The sequence below is a fragment of the Convolutriloba macropyga genome, chromosome 11, assembly GCF_964194025.1.
Source record: "Convolutriloba macropyga chromosome 11, txConMacr16.3, whole genome shotgun sequence".
NCBI classification, from domain to species: Eukaryota; Metazoa; Xenacoelomorpha; order Acoela; family Convolutidae; genus Convolutriloba; species Convolutriloba macropyga.
Genome location: NC_134478.1, coordinates 41,499,540 through 41,511,679, shown reverse-complemented (window position 1 = coordinate 41,511,679; position 12,140 = coordinate 41,499,540). Strand labels below are relative to the sequence as shown.

At 39.1% G+C, this 12,140-nt stretch overlaps 1 protein-coding gene across 9 annotated transcripts in view; it reads left to right on the top strand.

The window, feature by feature from the left end:
- Positions 1 to 12,140, top strand: part of LOC142349449 (tight junction protein 1-like) — a 158,630-nt gene that overhangs the window by 47,605 nt on the left and 98,885 nt on the right. For all 9 annotated transcript variants that reach the window (XM_075401022.1, XM_075401019.1, XM_075401017.1 and 6 more), the window contains 3 exons: positions 2,406 to 2,617; positions 3,575 to 3,873; positions 4,307 to 4,355. In XM_075401022.1, the coding sequence (XP_075257137.1) occupies positions 2,406 to 2,617; positions 3,575 to 3,873; positions 4,307 to 4,355 (560 nt within the window). The remainder of the gene's footprint in view (positions 1 to 2,405; positions 2,618 to 3,574; positions 3,874 to 4,306; positions 4,356 to 12,140) is intronic.

Below are 12,140 nucleotides of genomic sequence, written 5' to 3'. Positions count from 1 at the left end.
TCCAAGCTTTACGGGTACTGTCTTAAACAAGTTTAAGCAGTTAAAACGTTTCCAAACGAGTGAGGTCCATTCCTTAACATCTCAGTACATCATTTGATTGTTCAATCGGGTAGTACGAGTTCAAATGATTTTCCACGACGGTGAAAAAAATGGAAACAGTTACAATTTTTAATCTGTTGATGTTTATTTAACAGGGCAACATATGCATCAAACAGGGCCTCAAAAGGAAAACATACAAAAGACGTCAAAAAGAAAGATTGCTGGCTCCGCATTTTTCAGTGATACAATTTAAAATCTGTTTCCTCATTTTTCTTTTACTGGATTCTCAATTCTCGTGAAAAACCTTATATACTATGGAGTTTTTAAATGCTAAAGAGCGAGTCATGATTTTTCCGATGGCAAAAAAATGTTCAAAGTTTTAATCTCACAGTTGAGTAACAAAAATTTTACGGAATTGTTGGCGCGAGGAGAAGAATAATTTTCTCAAACCAAAACTTAATCGTGTTCAATGAGCGAAAGAGCAACAGAAATAGTTTTTTGTTGAATCAGTTATTAGCTCAGTTTTGCATGGACGCACAAATCAAATTTTAAAAAAATATGATATTAACTGTTTTGCGTTATGTCATTCTCAAAGAGAAAGATCACAAAGTATTTAGTTTTCAAATATTACTGGTTTTTACAAATGGGTAAAAGGTGGTAGCTTAAACTTGTCAATAAAAAGCAAATTTGATTCTTACAAGTTTATCCTTACTTCAGTGACATTGCTATATATTGAGTGACGTTGATTGCTTCTACTCTCCATGAAATGGGAAGCCCGGAACTTTATTCTACGCTGGCATTGTTAAATCAATTTTCACCAATCCATGTCTCCTGTGGAGATGGACAAAATGGGCAACTAAAAAGCCCTTGAATACCTGGATCAATCCCTGAAGAGATATTTTCAACTTTCTAAACTCTCCACAAAAAATGTTTTAAAAAAGATTAAATAAAAACGAAATCTGGTCATTTTTCTTCAACAGCTTTCTGCATAATTTTTCTACATGATATGCACATAAACATACCAGTAAATGTAGAACAGAACAATTTTAGGGCTTTTCTGTCAAATAGCATAATCGATTCAGTAATCTCTACCGTGTGACTAATTGCTCTCAAATGACTGTCAAAGGGGTAACAAGTGGAAGATTATTCTGTAGCAAACTCCTGCTAAAAATTGAAAAAATATGACTACCACAAATGCTGTACTGCTAACATTGTTATACAGCAATTAATATTATTCAATCTTCAGGATGGTGCATATTGTCAACTTTTTATCTACTTATTTGATTGCCTTAATTAAAAATAAGTTTTTGATTAAGCTCGTTCAATTGGTTTACAGACCTCATAAATGATAACTTTAAAAAAAATTGGAAAATTGTTTGTTGACTATCTCTCATAAAATTTATGCTCTGCTTATTTGATCTCTTGGTATAACATATTGAAGAGACTTCTTTCCCATTTAAACGAAACAGATGTTAATGTCCTCTTTTCAAAGTATTGTCGTATTTTCTGGCTTGTAACTTTTGAGAAAACAGTTTTTTCTCTTTAATTGTCATCAGTCTTTACATATTATGGAGAACTGATCTTTTTTGCTATTAAAAGATTTGCTTTAACCTCCTCGGATACCTGAAGATAAAGTGTTCATGTTGACGCTTGGAAAACGAAGGTCATAATGGCAAAAAACATTCTTCCATTGTTTTTTTCTATTTTCCAACTAGATTCAACATTGATCTGCACACCACATTGAGATTGAAATGATTATATAGTGACTGTTCAGCTCAATCTCGTGACGCAAAAAAAATATGTAAATTTCTAGTTTTGGATCTAATTTATGCCGACTTTTTGTTTTCATTCTTTGATAAATCACTTGGCATCTGCCTGGTTAATAATAATAATAATAATTAATTGTGGTTTCTGCGTAATCGCAGTGGAACAGCATTAGGCCTACAGTAGCCTGTTTTCAGCTGCCCTTTTTCTTATTATTCCCCACATTTCAGACTGATCTTTTCATGAGCAGCATTGCTCTTTTTTGGTGACTATTGCCACTTTTTTTGCGTCTGAAACTTTCACGTGGTACCATCATTGCAGCCAACATTGGTCAGGCTATGGTCAACCTGAAGCTATGGTTAAGTAAGAGCTCATCCTCACACAGACAGCTTCACGGAGGCAGGGGATTGAACTCTAAATCATTGGCGTGTGAACCACACACCTTACCTCTCGGCTATCACGCCACATCTCGGTTGGAACTTTATGTGCAAAGGCACCTTACGGATGCTCATTGTTATGCTTTGTTTCAGCTATTTAATTAGGTTGGCTACCTTTTTAATTTACTGGTTTTAATATATCCCATAATGTGCATTGTTTTAAAGGTTAACGACATCAACGTCAGCGACGTGCCGACACTAAAAGACGTGCGAACCTTGATCAACAACACACCGAAGGACGAACTGGTGCTGGTCGTTGAGTCACCTGGTATGTCGCAATCTACAAGTGGTGAAGTGGCTATAAACCCTCTTGATGTGAGTGGACTGGCAGCCGGGGTTCCATCACCTACTCTGACGTCAGCTCCTAATTCCCTGACGTAAGAAAAATTCCTTGAGGAAATCGGAAAATGTGCATCGAATGTAGAGATCAAAAAATAAAAATTTTTGCTAATTTCAAAGGTTCAACGTAAGATTTTTTAACGAAAATATATTTTCTTCCTGCAATTCATCGCAAATCTGGGTGTTTTTTTAGGCGAAGCCTGATCCTCATCAACTCAAATTTATACATAATTGTTGACAAACAAAAAAAAATAAAACTTGATCTAAAATGTTTTGTATGTAATGTGGGCCGCTGGAACATGGCCGTTAGTTAAACTGAAGTTTTTTGTGTGGCCTTTAGTCGGTATTATAGTCGGTCTCATAAAGTTGCAACGCAAGCGAACGTTCGAAAAACACCCAACATGCAGAACAACGAAGTGCTGTTCGCTGCATGTTTTAATTTTGAAACGTCCGATTGCGTTGCAACTTTGTGGGTCTAACAATATGTGTTGCTATAATAAAAGCAGATTTTGAAACAGCCGTGAAAATGAACATGGCAAAGTATGATGAACGCAATTGTGGTTACACGGTAGGCACTTACCGCAAGTTTGTCACTTCTCTGCGCAACGGATTTTGAATTTTTAAACCAAAATCATGAATTGGCGGCCAATCTAAGTTTGTTTTTTTTCAGGTATAACAAAATGGTATCAAGGGGCTTGTTTAGCTTCGCAAAATGGACGGTTATTTCGAACGATGACTGTTATATGCTACACTTAGGCAGTGAAAAGGATAAGTTTGTAATGTTCAATTTAATACAGATAAGTTGCTTGTTCATTAGACGTAACATACGGCAAATGGCCAATGGCCTCATATAGAGACTACACGGGTATAGGTACCGGATGACCGATAATTTGATATACTGCTCATGATAACCGGTACCACAATGACCGTTAAAGTTATGACTTGTTATTTGATTATGATAAAAAATAATTTCAAATATTGATATCATGTTACAGATCACAAACTGATTCCGGAATGGCCTCAATGACAACAGATGAACGAGACGCCCTCCACCTTCACTCTTCCGGAGCCCCCTCTCGGCCCCCTCTACCCTCGACTGGGTCCTCTTCCTCCAACACCCCTTCAACTCTTAAGCTCCAAAGTCAACATTCAAATGGTCTCCAACCATCCCCCTTAAATCTGAGTTTGAACTACTCTGCTATGTCCAACCCTGGTCAAGGAGGTCAAGGAGTCCAGCAGACGTCTGGGGGTCCAGTGGATATTGGACAACTGAAGGCGTCCTCAATTGATGATGGTTAGTCTCATCATATTTGTTTCTATAAGTTGAACTTTAGGGCTAAAATGATGATACTGAATCACGAGTTCAAAACTTCGGCAGTTATTTTTATTAGATTGTTCTGATCGAGCTGTTTTTTGTTCCTTAAACTAGCTTTGCTGGGCTTTTCGCCCTCTTTAGTTTATTTCGTTCATTTTTAACGCTCAATTTGGTGCAAATTCTATGATTCTGTTCAAAAACAGCGGAATAAGAGTAGAATTTTTTCTATACGTTCAGATCATTTCCTCGTTTTTTAGGCAACAATCGTGATTGATTTGATACCTGTTGGTAAATTGTTCTAATGTTTCAAGATCCATAAGCCATGAAACATTTAAAACTCGAAGTAAGAGTCAGAAGTTATGAAACTTAATAGAGTTTGACTTTTGAAATCTTGAAGTGTTTGTTGTTTCAGGCGGCTTCTCTCTCTTCAACGCGACAAAAGCAGCACAAGCACGATTAACGTGAGTTCAGATCTTAGAATTTTTTCATATCCAAGGATAAATAGTCATACTGGCCATTCTATGATCATCTATGGTTCCCTATAAAACTATTATGATCTTGCATTTGGATATGATTATGCAATAATAGTGATATGTTCTATATTGCTCTGATCTTTATATGATTGTCATTATTCTACAAAACATTATATGACCTACTATTCCTTTGTATGGTTACTAAGATTCTTTCATGGCGTTCATCCCAAATTCTTGCTTAAATTCGTTTTTTTTTATTTCAATTGTTGACTGGAATCAATGAAACAATACTGCGCAGTTGAAGAACAGAAGAAAATAAACAATTATGCGATCTGAAATAGTTAGATTACCGATGTCTATTACCGATGGCTATCTTGCAAGAACTTGCAAGATTCTTGCAAGATCTTGAAAAATAGCCACTGGATATGCAAGAATCTTGCATGATGATTGTTGTTCTAGTAAGATTCCTGCAAGATAAGCTTCGAACTCTTGCAAGATAAGCGTCTCGTTCTTGCACCGGTCTTGTCAGATAAGTGTCGAAATCTTGCAAGAAAGGCGTCCGGAAAACAAGTCTTAGCTTCAACGCGGGCCAGTTTCTAATGGATTGGAAAGCTAACAAAGACGACCATTTCTGATTTTGGCCATGTAAATTTTTAATTGTCAACCACGTTATGTCACCGGACTCAATTCATTTTGTAAACTGGTATTGAAATATCTTAGATTAATGCTATTTTTTCGAACACAATTTTTCATACTGTAAGATCTTGCAAGTCTCATGCACGATACGCACCCGTCATTTGCTGGAGTTTTGCAAAACTTTACAAGATAAACGTCGCTTGCAAGAATCTTGTAAGATCTTCCAAGATAAGCGTCAGAGTTAGGGCTTTAAATTCCTGTATTTTTAATTTTTTTTTGTTTTTAGTTTTCCGTTTTGAACAGAACAAAATAAATACTGTCGGTTCATATTTTGGAGCAATATGCTTTTTTTACTTTTTTCTGGAAAATTTGTCTTTTCAAACCATTGAAAATTGATATGCGTCCACATTGTTATATCTACACCTGTATTCACCAAAAAGAAAAAAAAATCCCAATGATTTTCAGCTCCAACTATAAGAGATTCCCATTAAGCTTAACGTTAAAATTATAATGGATAAGAAATTCGAAACCAATTCACTATTTGAGATAAATAAACTTTGAAATCGATTGTTTTGTTAGTTGACCTAAATGCTGCTCAAAAAATTTTGAAAACATATTAAATTGATTTTTGTTCAAAAAGTTCTCCGAGAAGACAAGATATAAATTTTCTCAATGAAAGGGAAGAATATTATTGAAGATTTGAAAATCAGAAAAAAAAGAGTCAATTTCTTCGGCTATACCAAGCAAAAAGGAGGAATATCTATTTAGCAGCAAAATTTTCGGGCATCATTTTAGGGAAATCATTTTAAGTGTAAACGTGTACTTTTCATTTTAAATATTTTTGAATCCCCAGTTGGGTTGAATAATATATGACAAAGTTTTTTTCTAACAATTTTGCGAACAACTAGCTCAATAGATTGCATTTTGTTTTTTTTTTCCAATTTTGTTGAATTCAATTAGGCCTAAAAGCTTAATAATTGAAGCTATATGTTATAGAATGCCTATTTAAAACACAGATCTTGTGTTGTATTGCCAAACAATTGTTCATGGCTAAACGATTTTTGTGACACCACAAATGCACTGGAAGTACTTTTTTAATCGCAAAATGATTGCGAACCAACCCTGATTTTAAATTATGTCTATGCCTTAAAATTGTGTACATATCAAAACATGCACATAATTTTAGTCAATTATTAGCTTATTTTTGTTCAGTTGGTCTAATCTTCTTTTTTTTCTACTACAGAAAATTTTCGAAATTTGCTTTTTTTACATTAATCTAAGATGCAAGTGTTCAATGCAATGAAGTATTGTGTAGTATCATTTGACCAACTGTAGTAGATGACACATTTTGCGTTTTTTTTTTCAAAATTCAGTTGTAAAAGACGAAACAACGTAGCTTCCTGACAAATAACGGTTAACGTAAAAACGTATTCCGATATAACATATGACGTATATTTTTCAAATTAGTGTATATTTGAAGTGGTCAAACGAAGAACGATATGAGAGCAACTCAATATAAGTTAATTATGGCAAGCTTTTAGTTTAAAAAGTTCATGAGTTTTCTTGCTTAAAAAATTGTTTAAGAAAAATATTGTGCTCTGCTTCTAGGATAAATTTCGTGATCAACTTTTCAGACTGTTCTGATTCTATTGTAGAAGTAAGAATCGGAACGTATTTCAAACCTCTATTTCGAAATTTTTAAAATATAAATAAAACTGCCCTTTAATTTCATTGTGTACTTTTTTCGCATTGACGTCAATGTTTGTTTAAGAATTGGAGATTATGCCCGGTTTTCTTCAAAATTTATGATAAAATGTGAGTTCTGAAAAAACAACAAGCAAAAAAGACAATGAACAATGGAGCAGAAATCCGACATTGAAAAGACTGTAAAGCGATTTGTCTAAACGCTATTGTTAACCGATGGAAAGTATGTTCGAGAAAATATCTCAAAATTTGCATCTAATTAAGAAAAATGACAATTAGTGGGATGCAACATGACGTTCTAAGAAAGTCGTAATATTAAAAGTCCGAAAAACACTCTGAGACTTTCTTTCCACAATTTACGGATCCAGTCACTTTATTTTGATTAATTCTGTATCCATGAAAGAATTGATTTATAACGCGTCGCAAACCATCACTGCTCGTAATAGGCTGAACTAAAATATTTTGGTTCAGGAATAAACAAATTTGTCGATATTGGTGACATTTTTGAAATATTTATAACAAAATCTGTTTATTGTCTAATTTTAACTTACACATTATAATGTTTTCGGTTAGAAAACTTTGATGACTACTTGATTCGCTATTTCATTTCCTGTTTATCGGAACATATCAAAATTTCCTATTGACTGATGAATAATTTCACAGATTGATTTGTTGATTCAAATATCAACGAGCCATTACAACAGTCTAATCAATTCTAACTTCATCTTCCTTTAGTTGTTCCAAACCATCAAGTTGTTCCATAATCAACTGTAAAGGTGTAAAACCACTCTTTCGTTAAGGATTCAATTCATAAACGATATAAGCAAAACAACGTATAAGCATTGGCAGCAACGTATTATAGTCAGTCTGTAACTCATCGATCATAGCATCATTAACGTATTAAGATTACGACGATCATAGCAACAAGTGGTTTTTTAGACGGCAATTTTTGATGCTCATTTGGCCGGTATTTTGTCTAATAACGCATTAGTTCAATGCCAGTCACCATTTTGTACCAATGAATTCAAAAAGCCGAAAAATATTGAGCCGAATCATGTCTTATTTGATAGGTCTTATGATTAGATTTACTTGAAATTATGTTAATTGCACTTTTTCCGAGCTTTGTAGGTAAATTGGAACGATTTCTATGCGTATTTAAATACTCGATTCTGATTGGCCAAGAAAAATGACGCATTTTGGTATATTACTCGTTTTACTCAGTAACATCCTCCGGCCCAGAAGAAGATGTTGGGAGAATCGGTACTAATTTTACAAGCGGGCGAACGAGCGATCCGGAGGACGTGCGCAATACGGCGGAGCGTGCGACGCTGTCGGAACCGTAACGAAGTTCAGTGATCCGAGCAGTGGGGTAGTAACCCCTTGGGTTGGTCTCTTCAACTACCCAAACCAAATCACCGGTCTTAAGGTGATGCTCGGCAGGCGTCTGCCACTTGGAACGTCGGTTCAGCGCCGGTACGTATTCTTTGATCCAACGAGACCAAATAGCGTTAGCGTAAGACTGCGCGCGGGCGTAACGTTTACGGTGATCAAACTCATCTGCGCCAATGATGGACGGGAGACAACGTGCTTGGTTACCGAGGAGAAAGTGGTTAGGTGTTAATGCGCCTAAGTCGGACGGGTCGGTGCTTACGGGCGTTAACGGACGTGAATTAAGTGCATGTTCGACCAGACAAAAAGTGGTACTTAAAACCTCATCTGTGAGGCGACGTGTTCCAAGGATTGTGTAAAGTACGCGCTTGAAACTACGTACTAGCCTCTCCCAGGTGCCACCTTGGTGTGGCGCACTGGGCGGATTGAACCTCCACTTGATGCCTTTGTGGGCAAGTTCCACAGCGATGTTGATGGTGTTCCACTTTTCGATGTTCTCGCGTAGTTCTTTTTCCGCGCCAACAAAGTTAGTGCCATTGTCTGACCAAATAATGGCCGGTGTACCCCGACGGGAGACGAACCGCTCCACTCCCATTACACACGAACTGGCGTCCATGGACGGAACGATTTCAACATGAACGGCACGAGTAGTTAAGCATGTGAAGAGGAAACCCCACCTCTTCTCGGTAGTCCGACGTACAGTAACGTAAAATGGGCCGAAGTAGTCGACCCCGGTGTTCGTGAAGGGAGGAGACTGGTATGCGAGTCTTTCTACTGGGAGGTCAGCCATGATGGGTTGAATAGTGGCAGCGCGGAACATCCTGCACGTAAGGCAGTTAGATTTAATGGAACGTAGTGAGGAACGTAATTTAAGGATGGTATAACGTTCTTGTACTTTTGCCCGCAGGTAATCAATACCCTGATGATGATGTTTAACGTGCGTGTGCCTGAGGAACAACTTTACAAATGCATGGCGTGCGTCCAGGACGATAGGATGTTTTACATCAAAGTCAACTTCGACCAACCGCTTGATGCGGCCTGCCGATCGGATTAGACGATTTGGCCCAATAAAGGGAGAAAACGGGGCAATACGGCTACTCCGTTTAACGGGTTTGTTTTCGAGAAGATCTTTTCTCTCTGCATTGAATGACTCCCCTTGCACAAGATACTGGAGATGACGCTCGGCTTTGTCGAGTTCCGTGGGGTCTATGATGCTACCGTCGGCATTACGGTAACATTCGTGAGAAGGTAACAAGCGGAGTGCGTACGCTGTTATCCGTAGCAACTTCTGATAAGAACTGTACTTATCGAAGGGAATTAGTTGCGGGGGCGGTTCCTTAGTTGACTTGGTTACAGATACGGCCAATGATGTATTGGTTTCGTCAGTTTCCTTAGTTACTATACCAAGTTTGATGTTATTAACTACTTCAGTGCTTGGTTCGAACGGGAATTGCTTGGTTCTCAGGAAATCTGGACCTCTCACCCAGCTACTTGATTGCAATATCTCAGCAGACATACCACGAGTGCCGGCATCTGCCGGATTATCGCTTGAGGCAACGTGGTTCCATTCGTCAACGCTAGTGTGTTCCAAGATTTCGCAAACACGGTTTGCAATAAATATTGGGTGCTTGGTTGCAGAGTTAAGCCATTGCAAGACAGTAGTGCTGTCGGTCCACATGAAAACCCTGTTGACTTTTACTGTGAGAGCTCGACATATATCTTGTTTCAATCGAGCGGCCAGTAGCGCTGCCTGTAATTCCAGCTTTGGAACAGTCATGACCTTCATAGGTGCTACGCGAGCTTTACCCAGGACAAACGCAAGCTCCGTTTGGGGCCCACTCGAAGTAGTTACTCGAGCCCGGAGAAATGCAACGGCACTGAAAACTTCTTGTGAACTATCGCCAAACATGTGTAGTTCCAGGTGTTCAGAGTTTCCGGAAAAGTAGCTCCTTGGTATAGTGATTGCTGCAAGCTTGGGTAGTTCTACACTCCATTCGAGGAACCTTTCAACAGTGTCTTTTGGTAATTCTTCATCCCAGTGCTGCCCGCTGACACGCCAGATGTCCTTTAGTAACAATCGGGCACCGACAGTAAATGGTGCCACTAGGCCGATTGGATCAAACACCTTAGACACTAGGCTCAATACCAAGCGTTGTGTTAAAGACTTAGTTACTGTACTGGAGGTACCCCGACTCACAACTAGGGTATCATTGTTGTGATCCCATTTCAACCCAAGCACGTGCGAAGATTCCTCCTTAGATGAGGCAATTACTTTTGGTTCGGTGGACTGAGGTGACCCATCAATTCGATCAGCCAGATTTGGTACATTGCTTACAAACTTAGTAAGCTTGAACCCACCGAGATGGAGAAGATGCACCAACTCCTTCGATCTTTTGACAGCCCTCTCAGGTGACTCCACCGAATCCAAGTAATCGTCCATGTAGAAGTTTTCTAGTACGGCTTTGGTTGCTTCCGGGTACTGACTGACATTGTCTCGGGCCGTGCGTTGCAGTGCATAGTTGGCGCATGTGGGCGAATCTTTAGCCCCGAATATATGGCGCGTGTATTGATACACTACAACATTTGTTGTGGGGTCCTCCCGCCACAAAAAACGCAGTGATGGCTGGTCACAGTCAGGGACACCCACTTGGAGGAACATACCCTCAATATCTGCGGACACGGCGAATTTATGTTGACGGAACCTGAGTAGTACGTGGATTAGGTTTTGGAGCAGGTCGGGGCCAGTGAGCAAAGATTTATTCAAGGAAGTACCGTGGAACTTTGCTGCACCATTTAATACCCTACGCACTTTCCCCGGTTTGTTCGGATTGATTACGGGATGATGTGGTAGGTACCACTCTTTATTCGACCGCTGCTCAACCTTGTGAGCATCAGGGACTGTTTTCAAGTAACCTTTCTCCAAGTCTTCACGGATGGTATTAGAATAATTTTCTTTCAATGACGTATCTCTCGAGAGCCGCTTTTCGAGAGACTTGAGCTGTACCAGTGATGAAAAGTAGTTATTCGGGAGCTGGATGTTGTCATCAGCCCATAACATACCGACATCGTATCTTTGGCCGTTATGAAAAGTTGTTGATTCAAGTATTTCCTGCGCGCGAGCATCCGCTGCGGATCGTGGGTCAACTTGCTTGAACGCGCCGTACGATTCCATATCATACCAAGATTTAACCTGACAAGCTAATTCAAAATCCTGTTCAATATTGGCTTTGAAACACGTGGAGACTAAACTTGAGCTTGACGGGAGTGGGCCACTTAAAACCCAACCTATGGGCAAGCGGACAGCGAATGGTGAGCACTTTTCGTCGGCTGAAAAATACTCTAACGGGCGGATGGCATGGTAGACATCCTGTCCAAGTATCATCTCAATTTCTCCATAGCTATATCTTACTGGATCTAGAACTGCCAAATGTGGGTACGTTTCTTGCATGGACTTCACGTCAATGATGTCGGAACCTACGTTTAATGTTTCCCTCACGTAGGGACGTACAGTAAATGCTTCAAAGTCTTGATCTTTGTGAGGTGTCACAGTCAATTGAACCACCTTTGTGTCTATGAGTTCTTCCGTGTTTATACCCTTGACGGTCAGTTTTAATGCGGTACCCTGCAAACCGAGTCTAGCTGCGAGACTATCGGACACCCAAGAGTTACTGCAAGCGGTATCGCATAAAACCAACGCCGTAGTACTAGTACCAGAAGAATTAGTAACTTTCAGTTCCGTGATCTGAAGGAGGCCTTTGACATCCGTCACGGAAGACAAAGTGGTTGTTTTGCTTGGTTGCGGTTGACCAGTAGATGGCCTACTTGTACCTGCGTTCGACTTCGAAGTATCGATGTTGTTGTTTGTTGAGGGTTTAGCTGGAAAAACCCTTTCAGCTCCATGGAGTAAGGTGTTATGGGAGCTGTTGCAACCATCTTTCCTACACTTACGGGGACTTGGGCATTGCCTAAACATGTGTTTATCACGCAAACAAGAGAAACAGAGCTTTGCCTCAGCCACGACCTTGGCTCTCTGCGTGGGGGTCT